Source organism: Oreochromis niloticus, linkage group LG3 (assembly GCF_001858045.2).
Source record: "Oreochromis niloticus isolate F11D_XX linkage group LG3, O_niloticus_UMD_NMBU, whole genome shotgun sequence".
Lineage (NCBI taxonomy): Eukaryota > Metazoa > Chordata > Actinopteri > Cichliformes > Cichlidae > Oreochromis > Oreochromis niloticus.
Window position 1 is genome coordinate 84143603 of NC_031967.2, and position 27020 is coordinate 84170622.

The following is a 27020-nucleotide window of genomic DNA, read 5'->3' on the forward strand; positions in this document are numbered from 1 at the left end:
GAATTTGAATTATATTTGGTTTCATGACTAGAAGCAGTGCTAATTTAAAAAATCAAGTCAATGAAAGTAGAAAAATGTTTTAATATATATTAATTTTATAGTATTTTGTAAACATAAACAGGGGGTGGCAATTTTTGGCCACGAACAAGCTGAGAGGGAGTTTTTTTTGTTTTTCTGTCATTGCACAAAAAAACAAAGATGCATAAAACTCATTGATACTTTTAATTATTGCTATGCATCTAACCTCCATCATGGTTAGAAAATAAATCAGTTTGCATGTCATCATCTGCAGCTTAAACATTAACAGGCTCCGCAGCTCAGAAGGCATGCTCAGTGGTGACATCATCATACTCTCTGTCCAATCCCTGACCTCCTCCATCACGCTGGGTCATCTCCATGGAGACGGCTGGTTTGTTCTTCCTGCTCCAGCAGATGGACAGCAGCAGACCGGTGGAGATGCAGTACGGACAGAAGACCACTAGATGGCAGAAGAGTCTGAGCTCAGAGGGAGGAGGAGCTGAAGGACGAGGAAGCAGAGAGGAGGAGTCAGGAGTATAAAATCTTCTGCTTCTAAACATGCTTTTGTTTCAGTGCACACACAGCTGGACACAATTTGTCACACACTTTGAATTGTACGTCATTGTTGCTGCAGAGTAGTTTGTGTTTAACAGACACTGTAATCACACATGAATTATTTCATGCTTACACAGTAATAACCTGTTATCTACGTGCAGCTCTGACCTTTGACCCTAAGTTTCCAAGTCAGATGATCCAAACTTGTGGATGTGGGGGTTCCACTGTTACTGTGGACCATCAGAGTTTTAGATCAGAGAAAAAAGAAACTCCCATCATGGATCAGGTCTCAGCAGGAGAGGAACCTGAGTGCAGTAGATACTACTGTGACTGGTGCAGATATCAGTGTGTATTGATCAGCTGAAGAGAGCACAGTGGTGCAGTGGTCAGCACTGTCCCCTCACAGCAAGGAGGTTGATTTTAGCCCCAGCTGGGTGATTTCTGTCCGGTATGTTCTAGAGATGGACCGATCCGATATTACGTATCAGTATCGGTCCAATACTGACCTAAATTACTGGATCGGATATCGGAGAGAAATAAAAAATGTAATCTGATCCATGAAATATCACAAAAGCACCTCAGAAAACTCACGACATGGCGTAACTCAGCTCGTAACCCTAGCACGTCGGAGCAGTGTGAATCACGTGATAGAGCGGCTGTGGCGTGTGAGACCTGTTGGCGGTCTGGTTGAGCATTTGTAGCCTCGCAACCAAACCGGCATTTCATCTGCGAGGAAGTTATCCCAGAGAGAAGTAAAGCAAGTGTTTAAGTTCATCTCTGAATGTTTGTAAAGAATTCCCACCTTAAGCTTAACAACTGATATATAGAGCGACTGCCTCTCTCTCTCTCTCCTGCTTCAACCATGAAACTGATCAATGATCAGCTGATCGGCTTTTCTGTCGCGAGTCCGTCTCTTGTTTGTTTATCGCCCACTTTGCACCACAAAGAGGAAACCAGCGGCTAAACATGTTCAAGCTTGATGAGCTGTTGTTAGAATTTATTTAATATTACTTTGTAGACCAGGATCTTTTTCTACCCATAGTCAGTAGCATAAACTCAGCCACTTATAACATTGCGAAACACCTTGCTACCATCCTGGCACCCCTCGTGGGGAACACCCCACACCACATCAAGAACTCCACCGACTTCACCGACAAGGTCCAGAAACTTACCCTGGATCCAGATGAAACCATGGTGTCCTTTGATGTAGTCTCTCTCTTCACTTGCATACCCACCACGGAAGCAGTGGAGACTGTCAGAAAACGACTACAAGAAGACAGCTTCTTGGAAGACAGGACCAACTTCACACCCGATCAGATTTGCACACTGTTAGACCTCTGCCTTACCACAACATACTTCAAATACAACGAAGGCTTCTACAGACAAAAACATGGCTGTGCCATGGGCTCCCCTGTGTCACCTATTGTAGCCAACCTTTACATGGAGGAAGTGGAAAGAAAGGCTCTTGGCTCTTTTAAAGGGAGAGTACCCAGCCACTGGTACAGATATGTGGACGACACCTGGGTCAAAATCAAGACACAAGAAGTGGAATCCTTCACTGCGCACATTAACGCCGTGGATAAAAACATCAAGTTCACCAGGGAAGACACAAAGGACAACTGTTTGCCTTTCCTGGACTGCGCTGTGCACATTGAAGAGAATGGCAACCTCAACATTGAAGTTTACCGGAAGCCCACACACACGGACCAGTACCTCCTCTTTGACTCCCATCACCCTCTGGAACACAAACTTGGAGTAATTAGGACCCTACACCACCGGGCAGAACTTGTTCCCTCTAAGCCTGAAGGGAAAAAGAAGGAACACACACATGTAAAGGAAGCATTGAAAACATGTGGTTATCCTAACTGGGCGTTCATAAAGTCAGCAAAAAGGCACAGAAAAGAAGATCAGACACCAGCGAGGGAGGATAAGAAAGACAGACGCAACAACGTTGTCATCCCCTATGTAGCCGGTGTATCAGAGAAACTCAGGAGAGTTTTCTCCAAGCATGACATCCCAGCAACACACTCAGACACAAACTGGTTCACCCGAAAGACAAAACTCCAAAACACAGACTGAACAACGTGGTGTATGCTGTACAGTGCAGCGAGGAATGCCCGGACCTCTACATTGGAGAGACCAAACAGCCACTTCACAAGCGCATGGCACAACATAGAAGAGCCACCTCCACAGGACAAGACTCAGCAGTCCACCTGCATCTTAAGGATAAAGGTCACTCTTTCGAGGATGCCAATGTTCACATATTGGACAGAGAGGACAGATGGTTTGAAAGAGGAGTGACAGAGGCCATCTATGTCCACTGTGAGCGACCATCTTTGAACAGAGGCGGTGGTTTACGACACCAACTGTCTGCCATCTATAATCCAGTTTTGAGTTCCCTCCCCAGACGCCTTAACGCCCACTCACATCCTGGGCCATCTGACCTCAGGAAATCACATGATAGGGTGGGGCCAGGTTTCACAATGAGCTCACCCGAAACCCTGGCTGATTAGGTCCCACACCCACTTTCACACCTTGGCGCATGTGATTAGAGGATCACCAGGGGGTCCTTTGTCCCTCCTTGGGGGGATACTCCCACTGGGTTTAAATCTGGGACTCTCCACCATTTGACCTTAGAACTGAAGAAGCTTCTCGGATGAGAGGTGAAACGTCTTCAAGCAACTCAAAGAAGTCCAGACGCTTTTCTTTGCAAACTCCTTTGACTATGAAACATTTTGGGTGCTGTATATTTATTGAATACAGATGTAGCAGCATAGCTTTAGTGTTTGTTTGTTTTTTTAATTTGACTATGAACTTCTACACAATGCAGCAAGATATTTAAAAAACAGTTTTATTAATTAAAAATTACACTATATCGGATTCATATCGGTATCAGCAGATATCCAAATTTATGATATCGGTATCGTGCCATCTCTAGTATGTTCTCTCTGTGGGTTCTCCAGTTTCCTCCCACAGTCCGAAGACATGACCACAGGTTGGTTGATTTTAAATTAGCTGTGGGTGTGAAGCAGATATGAGTGGGACCTGTAGTCCAAACACTTTGAGTGGTCAGTGAGACTAGAAAATCTCTGTGGGAATATTACACTGCGTGAACTCAAACAGGCTTTAAGACACTAACAGGTGGACTGTGCTCTGGGTCCAGACCCAGAGGCTGTCCCACACAGGCTTGGACCTGCAACCAAAACACATTCAAAACCTGAGAGGACACTTCTGTTTCAACTGGTACAGCCTTTCTGGTCTTTACGGTAGTGGCTCAGCATCCCACGGGATACTACTCGGCCAATCAGCTCTGTGCATTCCAGGTGGTAAACACTGTGCAGTGCTGACAGCTGACAAGACGGTAGAAAGAAAAAGAAAGCCTCCTGATTAAGGAGCAGAGTGTGGTAACAATATTTGTAAGTGCAGCAGTAATGAAGGAGGACTCTGTCTGTGGCTCTTCCTCCAGAGGACTTTTCTCCCTCCTCCTTCATTTATTAGTGTTTGTTCTTCATCCTCTACTCACCTGCAGGAACAGCCAGAGCAGACAGCAGCAGCACACACACACCTGCAACAGGACAGAGGTCACTAAAGGTCAGCAAAGGTCAGAGGTCATGATGAGGACAGACAGGTGTAGGAACATCAGCTCACCTGCAGCAGTCAGCAGAAACAGGCCTGAAACTGAAGAACACACTGATCAGAGATCAAATGGTCACATGACCAAAGAGAAGCATTCAGACTGCAGTGATTGGTTACTGTTCCCACACATCAATAACCCACAGCGCCCTCCAGTGGTGGAAACACAGATAATACATGTGGAGAAACATGAAGGAGACTCACAGCAGAGGCAGACGCTCCGTCTCAGACAGCCGTCACCTCCACAGCTCCACAGGTCTGCTCCCCGACCTCCTACATCACACAGAGAAACATCAGCACAGGAGGAGTAATGGTGCACATCAAACTCATGTGATGGTTCGTGCTGACAGCGTGATGGTGTTTGTTAGACAGCAGGAAGTGCTGTGAACTTGTTGTTCCTGCAGACACATGAGTGGAAGGAAACCTGGGACCAGCTGAATGTGTGATGTGTAAACACAACTCCTCTGTTTTCAAACGCACAAACATTATTGTTCCAACTCATCCTGCAGCAGGTTTTAAAGGAGTTGATGGGAGCGCGGCTGCTCTCGTCAGCTTTAAGGGTTAAAAGAACAAGACTTTTACTTCTGTGCAGGTTTATCACCTTTTAGTTTACTGCAGAGGAACCGAACTCCACCCAAAACCAGAACCAGGAGAACCCCAGAGACCAGACCTGCTACAACTGGGACCAGGAGAGAGGGAGGAGGACAGGTGGATTCTGGGAGAGGAGGAGGAGAACAGGGAGGACGAGTAAAAGGAGATTTTACAGGAGGAGCAAAGTTTGTGGAGGTGCTTGGAGGAGGAGGACAGTGAGGAGGAGGAGGATGGCTGATTGTAGGAGGATCTGGAGGAGAGATGATGAAGATGGTTCAGTCAGTTTATTATCAGGTCACAATGTTACATCAGCTTTTAAACAGGAAGTGATGTCAGTGTTCTGACCTCTGACCCTCAGAGAGATCTGAGGAGACTTTCCACCCTGATCAGTAGAACATGAGTAGAGACCTTCATCAGCCTGCGTGATGTTAGTGATGATGTGCTCTGGTTTAGGACCAACAGGACTTCCTTTGATAAAGAAATAAGCTGCGACTGTGGCACCATTCCTCTGTCTGCAGCGCAGAATGACATCACTTCCTGTCCTCACAGGAAGTGCAGGGATCTCCAGGATGACACCTTCATCAGACCATCAGAGACAAACAGAGTTAATGAGAGCAGAGTCACACAGAGACAGAGACACAGCTGGAACATCTCACCTGTAGTGTCTGATTGGACACTGAAGGAGACTCTGTCACTCTGCTGTCCAGAGGAGTCCTCACACCAGAAGGTTTCATTGGGAGCAGAAAGATCCACAACACAGTAGGAACCAAGAAGCCTCCCAAAGCCTGGAGCTGCTCCACAGTCCTCAGTGAGTCCTCCTCTGGTCCTCTTCACTGTCCATCCATCAGCTGTCTGTCCATCATCAACACAACTCAGATCCACTAAAGATCCTCTGAAGAACTGCTGAAGGTTTGGACTGACAGACAGAGACAATGGAGGACACACACAAACACACACACACACACACACACACACACACACACACACACAGAGTAAGTGTATTTGTGTTCTTGTTGGAGTCTCACTGATTGTTTTCACTTCATCTACTCACCTGCAGAAACAGTCGGTGCAGACAGCAGCAGCACACACACACCTGCAACAGGAGGTCAGAGATCAGTAAAGGTCAGAGGTCACAAACAGGCAGACCACAGTCTGGACCCAGACCCTGTCAGATCCAAACCAACAACCAAATCAGATTTTCCAACCTGCAGTCAGCTGATGTGACTAACGTGGACCTGAAGCTTGTAAGAGGTGACCTTCCACCACTGAGACGAGTTTCTCAGCTTTGACTCTGAGCATCGTCACCATGTTTGGCTCCACACACTAAAGCAGTTTTCTCCACAGTCGACATAATCACAGCTAAATATGGTTCCCAGCTCATCAGTGAGCTCCTCCACATGTGTGTGAGGCTCTGAGTCAGCCAGGGTTAAAATCCTGGCAGCACAAGCTGGAGCTCAGTTTACTCACAGAGCAGAAACGTGCAAAAGCACAGGAGAGTGGAAACTGTGGTTGAGATGTGTTACCAGTATCACTGAGACACAGTCAGTGTGTGAAACAGAAAAGAGGAAATTCAAGTTCTTTCTCTTATTTATCTCCCTTTGAACATGCATCACATTGTATTATGTTAAAATGGAGCATTATGCATATGAACAGTCTTACATATGTGTTTACTTCTATGTTGCATCTACATATCTGTATCTGTGTGTTTATGTTTGATCCTCTGGACTTTAGCTTCAAGATATTTTCTCTGACACGACCTCTTTAAACTTTAAACTCCACCACGGCAGGAGAGATCAGTGAGAGGCTACAAGCAGCAGTGGCCTCCATGGAGAAGGAGACTAGAGGCCAAGGTCAAAGTATCACGGAGGGAGGTTGAAGTGGTCTTGAGCAGCAGTTCTCCAGGGTTTATGATCAGCATTCAAGTTTTTTCTTTGGACATATTTGGTTGTTTTCTCACTGGTTTCCAGTCGAGTGGAAGTCAGCAGGAAATCACATGTAGTTACTAGTTAGTTATTAGACCTGAGATGTGACTGATCAACAACAGTTTGGTCTGCATTTATTCAAAGATCACAGACTTAGTTTAGAGGGTCCACACTGTCTGCACTGTATATAGTGAAGTCTGCAAGTTTTTGAACAATGAAATTTGTTTTGTGGCCAAATTATTCAATTTTTAAAATTATGCTTTCATGACATTATCGTGTGTCGGCTGGTGGTCAGAGCTATCAGTGAATGTCACCTCTCTGGTGGGGGTGGAGCCTGAGATTGTCTATATTGGGGTCTGTTCAATAGCAAATAAAAAGTTTTTAAAAAAACAAATAAGTTTTTGTTTCAAAACATGATTGTTTGCTTGCAGGACACCAGCAGAGATGAGTCCTCCATCACAGATGGTTGGTCAGTGACCTGCAGGTCAAAGGTCATTGCATCTCCAGCCCACATCCACTGCCACTGTACTGAAGGGAAGTTAAAGACTTTCTGCTGTACCTACATTTGGATCATCTCGATCCATGACAGTCATTAAGGCAGTGATGCCTGGACTGGAAACAAGCATCCTTAAAATATTACAACACACCAGCTCCTGTGTTTGAATGTAAAACAAATGTGTTGTTTGATCTGGAGACTGAACAATAAATACATTTTATTTTGATTATAGAAGTAATGTAACTACAAACTAACTTAATAAACTAATAATAATAAACTAATAATAAGAATAATTAAATCTGAGACGTTGTTTCATTGTAAGATTATAACAATGATGACAGTATAACTGTTGTTGTTCAGCAGAACAGTGTCCAGGATGTTGGCTGTTGTTTTACATTTCAAAATAAAAGTTGGGCTGATTTAAACACCATTACAAGAAGTGTTGTTAATTATTCTCTTTGAATCACATTTGCATTCAGTGTTATATTAATATAAGTTACTGCAAGTTGTTCTTTAATGTAGCAGAACTTGACATGTTTGTCAGTGGGTGAACAATCAGTGTTACACAGTCATCAAGTTATTCTTAGAACTGTACACTTAATGAATAAGTTGTCCTAATATAATCATCTTAAGCTTTACTCTGTTTTTTTGAGGCAACAAGTTTATTAGTTTTTTTTAGTTCTGGGAGCTAATTAGATTTCACAGTGTGGATTTAGTGTCTGTGTCTGTCCTGCATCACAGTTTCCCACATTCCCGGCTGTGTGTAGCAGAGGTTCCATTCAGTTTAATGCTGATGAATAAATGAGCAGCAGCTCTGAGTTTGACTCACCGAGGAGCAGAGAGACACACGGAGTCTTCATCGTGTCTGGATGACGACTGAACATCAGTCTGAGCAGCAGCGAGACGCCTTCAGCTTCATCACTTCCCCTTGAAGCGAGATCAATCAACTGTAGACCAGACAACAAACGACGGAAGCCCAGAAAAGTGCAATCAAACGATGAGTTTATTGACAACGGAGAACAACCGTCAGCATATGGCTTATTTGCTCTGACAAAAATACACTGAGTTCTGGTTTTATAGCATAGAGGATCACACCCCCACATACACGTCAATACAGGTCAAAAATACATTATGTCCAGTCATTGTTTACAGACAAGGGTACATCTTGTACATCTCTAATAACTATAAACAGACATATAACTTCTCTCTTTGATAACACCTTCCTTTTAAGGTAATAACTTCAAGCTTCAGGGCCTCTAAGGGCTAATAATGGACCCTCGTCCTCAATCACTAAGTAGACTAAATTGGCGCAGGTCTCAAATAAGAAGCAGAAGACACTTGGGCCTTCGCTCAGGCCTGCTACTAGATTTATGTGTATTGTAAGCATGCATGCAATTAACCTGCTATGTTCTCATCTTCCCTCAACATGTATCACCTGGACACTCTCACCAGTGAAGCTTAAAACCCTCTTGGATAGAACATCAACTCTAAACATGCACAGTTATGCATTGTGTATAGAATGAACTCAACCTGTGAATAGAATGAATGTGATGACAAACATATTCAATGCAATATGAACCCTGTAAACAATATTACTGATAAAATAATACTGTAGAACATGTTATTAATGCATTTATCATAAGGCAGAGTATATGGCAGCAATAAAAGAATCTCTAAATCCCAACATTCCCTCTTTTGACATTCCATCAAGGAATGTCACCATACCTCATGTTGTATCACTCCCTGGCCCACTCTATGTGTTCTAAGTTCATCTGGTAGATGCCCTCAACCCAGCCAGGGTTAGGAACCCTCGCCATTACTTTTACCAACAATCCTCTGACACAAGGAATGATACAACAACTAGCGATGACCAGTATTCCCAAAAGTACAGTCAAAGAAAACATCACTGACATAGCCACACCTTTCCATTGTCCAAACACAGATGTCATCCAGGACGCCAGCAGATTTTCGATACCTGAGTGCTCATGCATGGTTTTAGACAATTCGATTTTGCTCTCCCGTCAGTGAACTCGGACCCAATTGTTCTGCGAACCCCATCATGGCGTCCCTGGTTTGGTTAGAGAGTCTCAGCAGATTCCAATGAACATAGTTACTTTCAAATTCTACCACTATCAGATTTACCAGCTTGTACTCATCTGGAACTCTCCTGGGCACTCCAATAGAGTCTAGGTCGGAGAGTTTAACCTAGGGTCATATGCATGTGTACCCTGGGTCCCTCTTTCGGCCAAAATATGTCTCTTACCTCTGGCGGCTAAGGTACGTGTGTTGTGTTGTGGAATAGCCTTTACCTGCCTAACTGAAGCACAGGCAACACAGTCAGATACATGTTGTTCTCTAGCATTTTGAGCCACCCAATCAAGCCAGAGGTTACTGTCCTTGAAACCGGTGGCACGCTTTATCAAATCCTTAGGCTTCAGTCTAGAGTAATCTGTCGTCAGAAGTAATCTCTCTTTTGGTTCCTGTTCCTTTTGAGCTACTGTTCTCGAAGTTACCATCTGATCAGTCAGAATGGTGATTAAGCTTTCTGCGAGCGGCTTAGACTTTGCATCAACTAAATTTGCCCTAAGCATATCATGGGGTGATTGCAGACCCATACATCATACGCTCTCCAGCTACTACTAGCTCCTGTACACTTAATAACGTCACACAAATCAAATGTGAATGAGCGGGTAGACCCTTTACCATAATTCAACTCTATGCCATTATTCATGCTGAGACACTCATCACCTTTACCTGACACCTCGCGCTTTTGTCTTTTTTTTTTTTTTTTTTACCGATCCTGTTTTAGCAACTACAGTCTCAGGAAGTGCTGGGCTGGACTGGCCTCCGTGTTCAGACAACTGGTCCAGAGTGCCCTGCAAAATATAGACAATAAACAACACAGCCATAATTAATATCATTGCATACAATAAACATGTAGTTGTAAGGAACATTCTAATCAGTTTTCTCATTACGTGTCTCTGACTCGTGTGTTTGCATCATGTTATATAAACTTTATATCCTGGAATGAAACTCCCCTGCTTTTGTGGAGTCCTCAACTTGTCACCGCTCCTTTTCTGCTGACGTGGCGACCTTCTGCGCTGCTCCTCTTCTCTCTTCGGCCTCCCAGGTAGACTACTGGTTGGCCCGTTGCACAGGTGAGAGGATTTATTTTGCCTCTGCTCGTTATCGTTGACACCTGTGTTAGTTAAAGACGAGTTTTCCTCTAGCAAGCTCTCATGTGCTGACGCACACTGCGACCAATGATACCAGGCATCGCCTTTCCCTTTTAGTTGACCTGCTATAGTTGTTCTGGCAACGACCTCATAAGGACCAGTCCAGCGTGGCTCCTTCCACTGCTGGAGCTCCTCGTGGGCTCAAATTCAGTTCCTTGTTTGGAGACTATAGCATAGCCTGCTTTCGATCCTTCTTCATCACGATGACAGCAGCCATCTATGAACCAATCCTCAGCTCCAGGGATAGGTTCTGCTTTTAAATCTTCCCTGACTTTCCCTTCAACTTCTGCTTTCTTAGTACAATCATGAGGTTCTCCTGATCCCATTAAATCTGCCATATTGATTCCTTCATGTGTAAATGTCAGATTTGGAGCATCTAAAACTTTACTCAGTCTCTGTTGTGCTAATGAGGTCATGGTGAACGCCTGCGAGTTCACATATGCCACCACACTATGTGTAGTCAGAACTTTTAGTGGGTGTTCTCTCACTACATGTGCTGTTTTCTATATTATTTTGGCAACCCCTGGTGCATGCTGTATGCATGTAGGGTGCCTTGCTTCTGTTGGACTCCACCTTATGCTGACATACATAAGTACCTGTCTTTCTTTATTCAATCGTCTTCCGGGGGTGAGAGACCTCTGCACAGCTCAAACGCCAGTTGCAAGAGCTCTCTAACATTAGAATCATCAGCTGTGACTTATATGGTGTTATTTCGGTACTTTACACGTCACACAGGCTTGAACGTTGTTTATATGGGGAGTTCCTCTTTTTTGTGTCTATATCTATTAATATGCCTTGTGCACTAAAACTTCCTGTTTTTCAGTCTGGCTGAGCTCTTGTTTGTAAGTCAAAGGTGGCCTTGCTCTACAAGCCTTCATTATTAAAGTACATAAAACAGGATAATGAGCAGATACACATTAAAAATATTTCTTTTATTCCTAACACCAGTCCCCCTTTTTCATTTTCACTTGAGAAATGAACTAATTCCTAATTTATCACCTTAAGTTTACTTCAATACAATTCAATTGAATTTTATTTATATAGCGCCAAATCACAACAAAAATTGCCTCCAGGCGCTTCATAGATACAGAGAAAAACCCAACAATCTTGTGACCCCCTATGAGCAAGCACTTTGGCAACAGTGGGAAGGAAAAACTCCCTTTTAACAGGAAGAAACCTCCACAGAACCAGGCTCAGGTACGGGCAGCCATCTGCTGCGACCGCTCGGCGTGAGCCAACAGAGGCTTTGAAGAGAGAGACCTAATATTTAATAATCCACATTTCACTGTTTTATTCTTCGGTTCAGATGTGGATTCTGTATTGTTCTTGCTTTGTTACTATTGATGTTTAAGTTGTTTATTGCTAGATTTGGTTTGTTGCTGTCTGTTTGGGAGCTGACATAGTCTCTATGGATAAGGGTGTTTGGCGGGGTAGCATCAGGAGAGAAGCTCCAGAGAGGCGTGTTCCCTGTTAAAGCTAAAATATAACAAAAGAAATTATGCTAAACAAACAAAACCTTTCAATTCCCCAACCCTATCTGTCTCCTCAACGGGTTGTATGTTTTCAATGTTTAAAATAAATCAAACAAATAACTTAAGCTGTGTGACGGCACCTTGCGTTTACGCCAGGCTGTGAGCTGCCCTAAATCTACTTGCTACACCCCCTTTTCACCTAGTTTAATTTTTTTTTTCAATCCTAATTTAAACTATTCCTGACTTCCCTCAGTGCACACTGTAAAGTGTAAAAGATACAATTAGCTTTCTCCTGGTAAAAGGTCCTACATTATTTTCTCGACCTTTGGAAACATCCTCTATCGAGTTAACCCGTTTCATTTTTCAAACTTAGGCCTGATTTCTTCGCCCCCTTTAACGGGTAGCGCATATCCAGTCTGAACACTGTGTTTGGGCAATTTACGAATTGTTGCAGGATTTCTATGTTATGTAAAGTTCCTCTCATCCCTTTTATGCTTCCATTATAACCTGTGTCTAACAAGCTTTTGATCTTCTTTGTAATATAAACAACTAGGTGTCTTTGTGCTCTGTTTTTCTCCTTTCTCTGGTTGGTTCCGTTCGATCTCAGGCTTCCAGGATTCTTGCCACCCCTGTGGTCGCTGTGGTCCTGAACTCTTCTCCTGTAAAGGATAGAAAACAAACAGCCTCTCTCTGCTACACCTCACTAATCTACTATATTCATCTAAGGTTCCTTTAATCATTCAAAGTTGTTTCACCATGTCATGTTCTGGGCTCTGTCCTTTATATTAACTTTACTTAATCTCCATGCCCTTCATGTGTGTGAGCAACACTTTTAGTTTTATTAAACACGCCCAGGGTAAGATATAAACCATCACCATCTGAGCATAGAAACAGATCAAAAAGAACCACAAAACAATTTCTATATCTAAATTATCAAAAACCCCAAACGTCATAAAACGATCCTAAAACCCATTTCAAATTAAACCTTAAATCCTGTAACTCCCCCTTTTGTGACACATCTTATGTGTTACAAACTCAAAATCCTTCACTCGAGCTTAGGAGATTAAAAGAAAAAGGTTAGTCATATCATATTAGATATTCATGCTCCGGCCCTTCAAACCTGTGTTTAAGGAATGAAATCAAATTAATCATTATGTCAAATCTTTTCTTGGCTCCATCCCCAGCCTGCATCCTTGGAACTTCCTAGAAACAAAATCCTGTGTGTTAACCAGAACTTCACATTTCATACTCAGTTTTTCCCCACTTATGATCCAACCTGTGTTATAAGAAAGAAAACTTAAAACAGAAAAGTTATCAGTCATGTGTCTAACCTTAGTCCAGTCTTTATCTCAGTGTCCAGTCGGTCCAACCTATGGTCTGCCTTGTCCGTCCAGTCACCATCCATTTACACACATTCACTCACATGCATTAACATCAGGTATTGCTGACAGTGGAGACTATCTCGCAAATATTCAGTCTTCACTCTCAGCAACATCAACTCATTTATTTGTTTTACTTTGTTTTTAAGAAAATAGTGCTTTCTGCTTTTAGACTGGATTGGCTCGCGGCAATCCTTTTAGACAGAGACTTAGCCTTCTCCTCTGCCTATTGTAATCTGGAGAAGGTCACCGAGAATTTTCAGCGCTGTTATCCACTCTTTTGCAGGCCTGCTTAGAACAAAAATGAGAAGAAGAGAGCTGATTATTAGCTCATCAAAACACAAAACAAAATCACCTGACAGGTTTTTCTAAGTGCACTGTTACAAAAATGATGGACCCCCTTAGACATGTGCATGTTTGATAAAACTCCCTCTATTAAAATAAGAAAACAACACAAATCTAACCGATAGAAGTAACCCATCACTACAACAACAACCTCAACAATCTTAAACACAGAACATTTTGCCACAAGTTCTTCAGGGTCCTGACACTCTCAGGTCAACTAACATCACCTCACCTGCTCAATACACAGAAAATCTCGTTAAACACCACACAACTTGCACACCATCAACACTAAATTCTAAATTTTCTCTTCTGAAAACTTACTACACACTAAGCGAGTTGGACAACATGATAAACAGACTCCTATGCTAAACCTGCTATCTGATCTTCATGAGCTCTTTTGTATTCTAAGGTTAACGCATTTTCTATTTGTGTGTGTGATTGTGTATATGTTTCTTTTCGTGGTTTTTCAGACTCCCTCACAAGGTTCCACTTAAACAGTCAGTTTTTCTCTTTCCCAAATTTGATCTCCCCCTTTAAATAACAACATTCCTTGTCCTCAGCCAGAAGTTAAAGCTTGATTTTCAGGTTCAGGGAACAATTCACCCTGTAAGACAGTGAGTGTCTCCCCTCTTTGGCTCATCACTCGTCATTGTTAATGACGTTTCCCCCTCTGCCCCAGCGGCTTTACCCTTGAAGTCCCGTCTCCACCAGTGAGTCCAGCTCACTTAGGGACCTAGGTTCAAGCAATCGTGACTGCGCCTTGCCTTAGGTTGTCCCAGGGTTTCGAGGTGGGATCTTACCCGTCATGGGCTGTCCAGCCTTCCATGCTTCGCCTGATACGGGGGGGCCAACTGGGCACGGGTGCTATGAGGGGAGGGGACACACTGACTCTGGAAATCAAAGGAGTGTAAGCTGCTTTCTTCATTTCATCAGTATATTATGCTATCTCACTTCTGATTATTCCCAACATTTCACCTGTAACAATTTGTGTACGTGTGTTTTCTATTCATTAATGTAATTGTTAGTTCATGTATTTATTTTCTCAGTCTTTCTTTTTCTAAAACATGTAATTGATATATTTTATTACTTTTTCTTAAGAGATTCAGTCTCTAATTCCTCTGTTTTCATGCTGCAACGTCTCTCCCCAGCTATAATCAGACTTCCTGTTTGACGCACACAGTTCTCTCTCAGGCCTCCTCTATTCACGCACTCTCCTATGAGTTATTATTACTTATTTATTATTTTGTACAAATCACACAGAATCATTCAAATCAAGTACTCACAACATTCACACACTTAGAAGCACTCAAAATACGCTTTCCTAAGAGTATTTTATCAAACATGCTTGCTTAGAATCAGAAAGAGCAAGTAGACAACACTCAGTGCATCTGTCCTCTTAAAAAGAAGAGAAATAAACACATATGGGACAATTCTCCCCATCTTAGACAAAATGTGACCTTAAATGTCCGTTTCCAAGTCATGTTCTTCTCTACACACGACTCTTGGCCTCCAGGGCATAAAACTTTAAACCTAAGTTTTTACTTTTACCAGAACTAGTACTTTACCAGAACCCTCATACGTCCAATAAGACTGCTATATGTGCACTTCTTTCTTTGACAAAGTTGTATTTTGTATTTTCTTACTCAGCTGTATATAGTATTGGTATTCTATTTTATTCTATTCTACTTTATTTTATTGCATTCCAGTGTTTTCTAATTTCTGCTGCATAACTTTGCACTTTTGCTTTAACAAAACAAATTTCCCAGCTGTGGGACTAATAAAGGTCATCTTTATCTTTAACTAGCCCTAACCTAAATCCTGTCTCATCCACTGCTGAAATTCTAGTTCAATGAACACGTGTTGCAGTTTAAAATTAAAAGAGGAAGTAACTCACACCCAAGTACTGTGTGTGTGTGTTAATGTCTGTGTCCCTTTAAATGAAAAAGGTGAACACATGTGGTGAGTTTTCCTCAATTTACACAAAATATGACATTAAATATCCTTTTCTAATTCCTGTTCTTCTTTAAACACCATGAATGACCTCCAGGTCATAACCTTTGGACTTATAACTCTGATATAAGTCCACACAGCGCACCAAGCACAGAGAAAATTCAACCTCAGTGCTTCAGAATTCTCCTCAAAATTCAGAAACTGTTTCTGTCATTTATCTCCCCAAGAACTTCATCATATGGACCTCGCCGGGTCCAGTAATCTCCAGCACACGTATCTCACTGCAGCCAGTGAAGATTTAAAAACAGTTTATTGTCTCAGTTTACCCAGTATTAACTTATCAGGTGGACCTCAGCCGATCCATACATCTCAACACAATCGTGTGTTCACCTTTACACAACTTATTCTTTACTTGTATCACAACACATCTAGTAATATCATCAGAATTACTTCAACATGGTAAACATTGATTTTCCTTTAAAATCAACTTACCCTTAAAACTCAAGATCACAGCTGACTCGATTCTCTGAAATCCTGAGTCAGTTAAAACACCTTGCTCAACTCACGGTGTTCTTTTCTCGGACCCCTTCGTCCGAGCTCACTCTTTTTACCCCGGCATCTCCCCCAGATTGTTACGAGATCTTCATAAACCCAAAAGTAAACATATTATTTCCCTAATCAAAAGTGAAGCCGTTCCTCACACAGTAACTCTTCATCCAACAGCCTTTGTGTTTTGAAACCAAAAAGAGGAAGGAACAGCGCCCAATTTTAAACTGTGCATGTTGTCACTGAACAACACACACACACAGACACAGACCCAGGGCAATTCTTCCTGGATCATTTATCAACGTTCGAACAAACACAGTCAGCATTGATTATTTTCTGGACCTCAGCAGATCCACCAAAATTCATATAAATATATCAGCCATTAACCGATTTATTTCTTTTCCTCAGACCACGCCGGATCTGTTAATATCAACAACACTGCACACTCAGAATTGTGCAGCTGATTCTTCCCGTCAGACCGCGCCGGATCTGTTACTTCAGCACAATAAACACTGATTTTCCTTCAAAATCAGTTTACCAAGAGCCACAAAACCATTTCTGACTCGATTTTCTGAACTTCTGTGTCACTTAAACATCCTGACAGCACCAGGTGTTTTCTGTCGGACTTCCTCGTCCGAACTTAATCCTTTTACTTACAAATAAGCGTCTCCCAAAATGATCCTCTTGATCATTAGCTATTCACCGAGCCCACAACTCTCGGCAACACCACCTGACATATGCCCACGCCGGAGCTCCTCTTTGAAGTCTCAAAGAGGTACAGGAGTTTGACACTTATTAAACCATAAGCTGACCAATAACTCTTATATTCTTCTATTCTTAAACATGCATTGGTCTCTTTTTCTCTTTTACCATGAAATACCATATAACCTTTTAACTCAGTACTGTCTGTTTCTCAAAGTTTCATTATCCTTGCTTCAAAGCTTCTCATTACTTCCAAGTTACTCATTCATTACTTCGACGTTTTACTTTATTCTCGAGAATTCAGTTTTACCCCTACTGCGCCAATTTAGTAGTTAAGATCATCTACTCAGCGAACAGATAATTTAGAATTCAGCCAATTTGCACAAATTTGCTTATTGAACAGGTTTGTGCGTACCTTTTAATCTTTTTAGACCGGTCCTCTGTTCACCTCATATCAGATCCAACCTTCGGCCACATTAGTTCTCTCTGATTTAATCTAGAAACTTCACGGTCTGCCGTACACAGAATCTCTTTTCCCTTTTCTTTAACAAGAGATACTCAAAAATTCTGCACATTCTCTCCACTCAGGAGGAGGCTCACAGCTTTATTCTTACTCTGTTTCTGGTTGGATTAAAACAACTCTTATATTAGAATCACCCTGTCCAGTGATACTGTATTTCAAAATCACCAAAGGCACGCTCACAAAACAGGAAAATGCTTCAGCAGCCTTAATGGGATCCCCGTGGGCCTCTCACTGTCTATTTCCAAGCACCTATAATGAACCAACGGCACAATGAGCATGCCCTTTATCCACCCCTCATTTAATCAATGTATCTATTCTTTGTTAAAATTAAAAGGGGAAGTGACCGCACCCAAATTTTAACTGCGCACTTTTCCCCAGCAAAAAAGAACGGAAAAAGAGACTTTTACAGCCTCTCTCACACACAGCCTGCAGCCGGCTGGCACTTAAATCATTGCAGACAGTTTCTTACGTCACGGTTTCCAGCTGTATGAGTGGGTCCCTACAACCCGGATATACACATCGCTGCTCGTCTTTAAGAGACGTCAACAGGTCTGCAAATTCTCCAGGAATATCAACAAAAACACAGCTTTTCTCGGCCCACGGCGGGTCCACAAATTTTCACTGACCACGGCGGGTCCACAAATTTTCACTGACCACAGCGGGTCCACAAATGCATAGGTAATACTTTTTAATCGTCTCTCATAGCTCACAGTATTTATTCTCAGAGTTACTTCAACACAACAGACCTTAGTTTCACTTTACTGCTCGGCTGGCTTTACTGCAAAACCTCAAGCTTACGGCTGACCTGAGTTTCTCTTAAATCATATATCAACTTCCTCGGACTCTTGCGTCCGGTATTTTACTCTTTTTCTCACAATTAAGTGTCTCCCTAACAATGATCCTCTGCGATCACCAGGGCTACATCTGAGGCCACAAAATCTCAGTGGGGCCCTTCCCCCAGTTTAATACCCAGGAAACGTCTTTCCCAGGGGTGGAGTTCTTCAGCTCCGTGACTTTTAAACACTTATAATCTCTTTATTCCTCTCTATTTCCTTAAAACAACATCTCTAGTTACTTTTAGCTCAGTACTGCTTTTTCCGAGCGACCGTGAACACAACACAACTCTTAAGTTTCACTTTCGTTGCAACAAAGGTTTTCGTTTCAAACAAAACTCAAAACAGAGATCAACGGATGACCACTTGACTACATATTCTAGAATTATAATCCACTACAGCACAATTTCAGTTTAAGAGGTTTGTGCCTTACCTTTTTGCGGGCCCAATAGTCAAGCGATCACCATGACGTCTGCCGTTCGATCACCTGATCTGGCCGACCTCCGCCTCGACAACAAACACCTGTAATTCTTTCTGCTGATCTTTAGTTGCCCTGCATCCTCCACCAAATGAAGCGAGATCAATCAACTATAGACCAGACAACAAACGACGGAAGCCCAGAAAAGTACAATCAAACGATGAGTTTATTGACAACGGAGAACAACCGTCAGCATATGGCTTATTTGCTCTGACAAAAATACACTGAGTTCTGGTTTTATAGCATAGAGGATCACACCCCCACATACACGTCAATACAGGTCAAAAATACATTATGTCCAGTCATTGTTTACAGACAAGGGTACATCTTGTACATCTCTAATAACTATAAACAGACATATAACTTCTCTCTTTGATAACACCTTCCTTTTAAGGTAATAACTTCAAGCTTCAGGGCCTCTAAGGGCTAATAATGGACCCTCGTCCTCAATCACTAAGTAGACTAAATTGGCGCAGGTCTCAAATAAGAAGCAGAAGACACTTGGGCCTTCGCTCAGGCCTGCTACTAGATTTATGTGTATTGTAAGCATGCATGCAATTAACCTGCTATGTTCTCATCTTCCCTCAACATGTATCACCTGGACACTCTCACCAGTGGAGCTTAAAACCCTCTTGGATAGAACATCAACTCTAAACATGCACAGTTATGCAATGTGTATAGAATGAACTCAACCTGTGAATAGAATGAATGTGATGACAAACATATTCAATGCAATATGAACCCTGTAAACAATATTACTGATAAAATAATACTGTAGAACATGTTATTAATGCATTTATCATAAGGCAGAGTATATGGCAGCAATAAAAGAATCTCTAAATCCCAACACCCTTTAACAAGTTTAACACATGAAGTGTTTCACTGGCTGAACTCCGCCACACTGTGTGGTTGGTGAGGGCGGGGCTTACTTTACTGCGCCGCAGCCTGTAGTTATCATGTACCAAGCTAAAGTTCATCATTGTCCCAGCACACACACACTCAGGAAAAGGACAAAGCCCACCATCAGAACCATTAACACCTTTTCTGAGGAAGCTCTGGCTCAGCTGCAGGACTGTTTTGTGCTCACAGAGTGTCTCTGAACAGGACGACCTAGAGACTCACACAACCGCAGTGCTGGGTTACATCAAACACTGCATGGACACTGTCACCACGGAAAAGTCCGACAAACCGTAAACCCTGGATGACAAGTCAGGTTCAGGCATGTTAAAGGCAACTCTACATACAAATCTGGGGACCAGGACATGCACAGCAGAGCAAGAGCAGACCTTAAAAAAGGCGTCAGAGCAGCAAAACTGGACATTTCAAACAAGTTATCAGATCTCCTCTCTGATAACGACTCCAGGAAGGTATGGGAGGGCCTGAAACACATCACCAACTACAAAGGCAACGGGACAAATACAGATAACATGGACATCTCATTAGCAGAGGAACTTCCACTTTGAGAGAACTGCAGACACCCCCACCATGCACACCGCCCACAGCCTCCTGTGAGCACAGCAAACACACATGTAGCCTCCAAGAACAGCAGGTTCACTGTGTTCAGAGCAATAAACTGCCTCCCATAGGAGCTCAGTTTGAGTTCTGTTTTTTCTCCTCTTGTACCTGATGTGGGTAATTTCCTTTGTTTTTCCTACCATTCCACCTCTCTGCCCTGTCTTCACTATGTGAATGTTTGTGCTGTGTATGTGTGGTCGGTAGGGTCCAGTTTCACTGCAAGTAATTGTTCGTGTAACATGCATGTGACAATAAAGATTGACTTTACCACAGGGGCGTGTGCTGAGTCCTCTCCTATACACCATCTACACCAGTGACTCCACCCCCATGCATCATCAACATCATCATCAAATCTGTCAGCAGGTGTTTCCACTTCCTCTTTATTTAAGTCCTCTGTTTGGTTCAGTGTCAGCTCGTCTGTTCTCCTCCTACCACGTCACGTCAGGACTTTCACGATGCTCAGGTTATATTCATGTTCATGTTCTTCAGAGTTTGTCTCACACACCTGTGCAGAGTTGTGTTCATGTCCCTGTTTAATAGTCAGTCATTCCAGTTTAGGCTTTAATTTAGTTTTGTTCCCGTTTGCTTTGTGTCATCAGCCACAATAAAAGGCTGGCTTTGTGTTTAAAACTTCAGCTGCTCTCTCTAGTGTCTGTTTGTGGGTCCATCCCACTGTTACCCCGCCATGACAGAGGGTTAGTTAAAGCTTTATGGACACTGTGTGTGGAGTCCCTAATGTGGGATCTGTACATGTGATCAGCAGTATATTCTCCACACTACAGTGGAGACTATGTCTGCTGAGAAAATGTTTTTTACAAACACAGTTTCTCTCATGTTTCACATACAGATAAATAATTGATGACACACCTCCAAATTTCTTTGTCCATTAAATATAAAAAGAAAACACCAGCTGGCACAAACTTGTCACTTATAATTAATTTAAAAAATGCAAAATAAATAAATGATTAAATCAATATGTGAGGAGTCTAATAAGTCACCCTGATCTGTGACTGAAATTGCTGTTTTACCCGAGTGACCCTGAACTAAGCAGGAGGCTCAGTTATGATGTCACATGAAAAAATGATTTGCAGTGGTAAGAAGATGAAAACAGGAACAAAAGAAAAAAGGAGGATGTGCCACAACAAAAATAGATGATTACTGAGGAAGGAAACAGCACAGAGCTGAGTGACAGCGCTACTTAGATGCTCTTTTAGATTATTGTAGGGTCGGCTTTAACTGTTGTTGGGATTTGCTGCTGTATAAATTGAATTAAATTGAATCGTTGCCTCTAAACCCAGACAGTCTGCTGGAGCAGACATTGTCCTCATGTTAGGGTACCTGGGTCGTTGACCCAGTGGTTTCAGTTTTGTACCTTTTTATTGGTGTTCTTAGTTTGTTTTTGTGAAGGTTTTGGTTTCTGTTTTGCATTTCTAATTTGTCCCCAGTTCTTCTTGATGTTTGATTATGTAGTTCTCAGGTTTGGGTTTCTCTATTCTGTGTCCAGTCAGTGTGTGTCTGCCCTGTTCCCACGTCTCTGTTACAGTGCCTGCTTGTGAGTCTGTGTCTATAAGTTCAGTCTGTTTCCTGTTTTATTTTGAAGGTCCATGTCTTATGTTAATATATCTGGTTTTGCTTCCCCTGTTTCGTTAGGCCTGATCTGCCCCAGCTGTGTTTCCCTCCTGTTACTCATTCCCTGATTGCTCCTCTGTGTATTTAAGCCCTGTGTTTCTCTGTGTCCGTGTCGCCATCTGCCCTCATCTTGCTGTGTGTTCTGTCTGTGTGAGCTTATTTTGTAGTTCTAGTTTTGTTACCCCTTGAGTTCACATTTCGTTTCTCTGAGTCTGCATTTTGGGTCCACCATTCCTGCCTGCACACAGCCCTCACATGACAGGCTGAGAATATATAAATTGTAGTTGTTGTGGAAAATCTGGACCCAAAACAGCATTTATTAAACACAAAATAAACCTTTATTATCAGAGATAGTAAATCCAGATGGCTGAAGAAGGAAGGGTTAAAATCAGGTAATACTTGAGGCAAACACTTACGTAGTTAAACAGTCCGAGTACAACAAGAATTAAAGAAAACTGAGGCTTAACTGCACATAATCGAGTCAGGAAAAGACACACAGTTTGGAAAAACAAGGTACAGGAAAACAGGATATCAAAATAACACAGGAAACATCAAATATCAAACAGGAAACTGGGTACAAAACCCAGGATCATGACACTAATGCAGATATCTTCATTCTTGATTCAAATCTCATCTCAAATCTCAAATAATCTCTTCATAAAAAAACAAGTGTTCTGACTTGTCTGATATCATTAAGAACCACAGCTCTATTGCTAGCTTTAACGACAGACTTGTAAACATTAATGTCTGTTCATTGTTGTTTGGTGCTTGTGTGACCTCTGTGTAGCGTCTTCTCTGGTCTGCATTCACAATAAAAAGGCAACAAGTTAGAATTCTTTTGTTTATTGTCGTGGGCAGTCAGCATAGCAGGAATCCTCCATTATTCTGAGCATTACATTTCCACTTGCAGTGTGATCATATAGTGGTAAAATTATACACAACAAAATAGAAGAACCTCAACACCATTAATCTGCATGTTAAATTTCCCAAATGAAAGGAATACAGAAATATATTTCAGAGCTGTACATAAAACAATGTGTATTCTCTAAACAATGCCGCCTTCAGGTCAGGTGACAGAGCTCTGTACAGGGCTGCTCGACCTGACCTGAGAAGGGAAATTAAAAAAGCCAAGTCAGACCACAATAGAAGCATAGAGTCCCACCTGTCCAGCAACAACACATGGGAGGTGTGGCAGGGAATACAAGACATCATCGATCACAGAGGCTGTGAAAGCAGAAAACCTGAGTGTGCAGCTGGCAGAGGAAATAAACAGCTTCTTCGCCTGCTTTGAAACACCACAACAGCAGCACTTATCTGCTTCAGCCCTGCTCCCATCCTCATCCTCACCTGGTTCCTGCACCGCTCCACTCACTGTAACGGAGCACGATGTCAGACGTGTTCCTAGCAGTGAACCCCAGGAAGGCGGCCGGTCCAGACAGAGTACCTGGCAAGGTGCTAAGAGCGTGTGCCCACCAGCTCACCCTCATCTTCACCAGACTCTTCAACCTCTCACTGGATCAGGCAGCAATCCCATCCTGTCTAAAATCAGCCACAATCATCCCAGTCCTGAAGAAGTCTCCCATCACCAGCCTGAATGATTACCGCCCTGTGGCCCCCACGCTGTTAATCATGAAATGCTTTGAGAAACTAGTCCTTCAGCACATCAAGGATTACCTCCCCCCAGAATTCAACCCCCACCAGTTTGCATACCCTCCACTCTGTGGTGAGTCACCTGGAACAACGTCAAAGCTACGTCCTTATGTTCTTTGTGGACTACAGCTCAGCCTTTAATACAATCATCCCGGAAATCCTCATCACCAAACTGGTCACTCTTGGCCTCCCCCCTCTCACATGTGCCTGGATAGAAGCATTTCTCACAAACTGGCCCAAGACTGTAAGACTCGGCCCTCATCTCTCCTCCAGTCGCACACTGAGCAGTGGCTCCCCACAGGGCTGTGTGCTGAGCCCCCTCCTGTATTCTCTCTACACCCACGACTGCAGCTCGACCCACAACAACAATCTCATCATCAAGTTTGCTGATGACACCACGGTAGTCGGACTCATCTCAAAGTTGGACTCTCATCTGTACCGGCCTGTCATGGTGAAGAGAGAGACGAGCGTAAAAGCAAGCCCCCAGAAGGATCATTAAAACCCCTTAATAATGCAGATTCTGTGCTATGAAGGGTTTTAAAACCTGACTGAAAAACCTCAAGGACGCCATTATCATCTAGAAAATCTTTCAGTTGACTAAAAACAATTTTCTCATAAACATTGGAAAGTAAAGGGGAGTGGGGCAAGACCTGTGAGGGCAGGAGATCCAGGGTGGTAACCTGGGGATTAGGAACTCCTAAATAACTAAGTTGGGGAGAGGTCCCTGTCACAGTCTAAAGTCTGCATAAAAGCAGGATCGGTTGCTTTCGCCGGTTAGATTCCGAGCTGAGTTGAACCAGTGCCTGATGTAGAAAGAGGACTGTGTAGTGTGTGTGGAAGCGCAGTTAGAGTCTGTGTCTCGTCCGAACTACAGGAGTAAATTAAAGTAACAAAAAGAATTCGAGTCTAAAAGTGTGTGTTTGGGGTGTGTGTGTGCGTTGGAAATCGCTGTTAGAGTCGGCGTTTCGACAGAGCTTCGGGAGTAAGTGTAGGAACTAAGAGATTTGAGTATAAGATTGTGTTTTTGTGCTGTATGTGGAAACGCGCCGGGAGGCCGTGCCACTAATTGTTGTGTATTCTGAGTTTATTGGGGATTGAATTTAAATGTGTTTTGAGAAAAAAGAGAAATCGCAGTTAGAGGTCGTGATGTAGTTTAAGTATTTTGTGCTGCGATCTGAAGATCATGAGTTTATAATCTTGTTTTTGTTGAGTTCTAAAAAAAACCAGACCATATCCGCTCTGTGTCCTGAATCAGCAGAGAAGGTGTCTCGCAGAGAGTTTGAATGGGACTGCGAGAAGCATGAGGTGTGTGAGCCAGCCTCGAGGGGCGGGTTCACAGGTGGAACAAAGGAGGAGTAAGATGTGTGTGTGTGAGAGAGAAAGAAAGGTGGGGGCGAGTGACCAGCCTGTGAGTGTGTGGGGGAATTCCTTGATGACAAAAAAGGGAGACAAAGTACATTAGTTGATTTTCTGTGAAATAATAATAGTCAAGAAATCATAGTGATCAAATAGGAGAAAATGAACTAAAATAAGTAAAAAAAAAAAAAAAAAACTAAAACAGTGGATTAGTGTTAAGGTAATGATAGATAAATTGATAAAATTAATAGTGACATTTAAAGGTGCTCAGTATTCAAGGATGAATGGAGAATTCGATTGGATTGGATGAGAGCTGTTGGGGTGAAATGAAAATGAGGTTAGAGTAGTGAGTTTACAGATTAATGTGTGGGTGTAAAACAATGGGGTAAAAAAAAAAAAAGAAGAGAAAATAATGAAAACAAAGAAAATAAAAAGTGTGTAAGAGTGAGTGGGAAATTGTCTCCAACTGGGGGAAGCAGCGACACTACAGGTCACCTTCTTCCCCTGCTGGACACAAATGAAAACATGATTTGAAGTGTTGTGGATGAAAATAATTAATAACAACATCAAGAAAAGTTTTTGTGTTTGCGGTTATGAACAAGTGCAATTTCATTTTCAGGGTTTAAAGTTAGTAGAGTTCAAAACAAAATAAGTAGAGATGTGTTGCTTTAGGAGTGATGAAAATAAATGCAGTGACAGTGAATAATGAAAGTCTCTCAGTCTGTCGATTACAGGTGGGGAACGGACCTGGATCAATTCTCCATGGGCAGCAGTCGGAAGAAAATTATAGGTTAAGATCATTAGAAATAAAAAATAGAAACACCCAGCCAGAGTTTTGGCTGAATTGTTTTGCAGCTTCCCGTTCTCATCCTGGACAAGCAGGCTCCAAGGAAGCTAATCTCTCCCTGAAGACACAGAGTGTACTACCAGAACACTGCAAAAACTCAAAATCTTACCAAGAGTATTTGTCTTATTTCTAGTCAAAATTATCTCATTACACTTAAAATAAGACAGAATCAGCTAAAGGGCAACATTTCAGTAAGCTAAAGGAACTTGTTTTAAGACAGTAGATCTTAAAATTAGACAATTTTCACTTGTTCCATTGGCAGATTTTTTTCACTTATTTCAAGCTAAAATATCTTGTATTAAGTAAAAAAAATCTGCCAATGGAACAAGTGAAAATTGTCTAGTTTTAAGATTTACTGTCTTGAAACAAGTTCCTTTAGCTTACTGAAATGTTGCCCTTTAGCCGATTCTGTCTTATTTTAAGTGTAATGAGATAATTTTGACTAGAAATAAGACAAATACTCTTGGTAAGATTTTGAGTTTTTGCAGTGAAGCACAAACATGAACATCAACAGTGGACAGCAGTCCAAGAGACAATACCAGAGACCTGAGCAGAGAGGTCCAGCAGCACTATGGGCAAACGGCATCAGAAAGAGAAGATCCATCATCTTGATTGGATGAATGGAGATGCGTTTCCAGCAGGCTGCAACTTCACTGTGTGTGAAGGACTTTTGAGAAGATTGTTGGAGTTTGACACTTGCCGTGTTTGGAGCAAGATGGCAATGAAAGAGACAGTGGGAGCATACATGGGACAAAGCTGAAGAGAACTGACTGCGATTGGACTGCAAAGTGGGAGAGGAGAAAGGAGCAGGTGAGGACAGAGGAATGCTGTTTCAGTGTGGGGAATCAAATTGGGTTAAGGAATCCAGGGAGACAAGTGACTGCCTTGAAGTGGAGGATTGACAAAGTGTCCAGACCACCACACATCAAAAGAGGGTATTTGTAGAAGGGTTAACAATACACAGCGTGGTTGCCTATGGTAACCTGCAAGCATTTGGGGTTCAGCTGTGCATGACTAAGGCAGAGATTTTCATTTAGATGTTTCTGAAACAAAAAGGTGGAGTGAATGGAGTTTTGTTTCAGAAAAAAGGGGGAAGGTACATAAAAGGACACACAGAAATAGAAAATGTATTAACCCGACTAACACACACACATGTAATGAAGCTCATTAGGATCAAACATAATTTTAAGTAGGCAATACTGTTACCATCATCCTGTCTGGTTTATTGAGTGGGTTGAGAACTGATACATAGACGACTGAATTAGTATTATTTTGGGGAATATGACTGAATGATAGCAGGGGTGAACAGAATCCTGCAGCCAGAGTTTAAATGAGTGAAACTAT

At 42.3% G+C, this 27020-nt stretch overlaps 1 protein-coding gene across 2 annotated transcripts; it reads right to left on the reverse strand.

Annotated features, from left to right (window-relative positions):
* Positions 1 to 284: 284 nt before the first annotated feature.
* Positions 285 to 19732, reverse strand: LOC109199620 (uncharacterized). 2 transcript variants are annotated; one of them, XM_025905876.1, is made up of 10 exons: positions 19609 to 19732; positions 8045 to 8142; positions 5849 to 5890; positions 5454 to 5729; positions 5143 to 5373; positions 4808 to 5047; positions 4411 to 4479; positions 4222 to 4251; positions 4097 to 4138; positions 285 to 517 (listed from the first exon to the last, which is right to left on the reverse strand). In XM_025905876.1, the coding sequence occupies exons 1-10, from the start codon at positions 19635 to 19637 to the stop codon at positions 318 to 320; spliced, it is 1257 nt and encodes a 418-aa protein (XP_025761661.1). In that variant the 5' UTR covers positions 19638 to 19732; the 3' UTR covers positions 285 to 317. The 2 variants fall into 2 exon arrangements, with proteins under 2 accessions (XP_025761661.1, XP_025761662.1); XM_025905877.1 differs by having other exon boundaries at positions 292 to 517; positions 5143 to 5379; positions 8045 to 8141; positions 19530 to 19697.
* Between the last annotated feature and the right edge of the window lie 7288 nt (positions 19733 to 27020).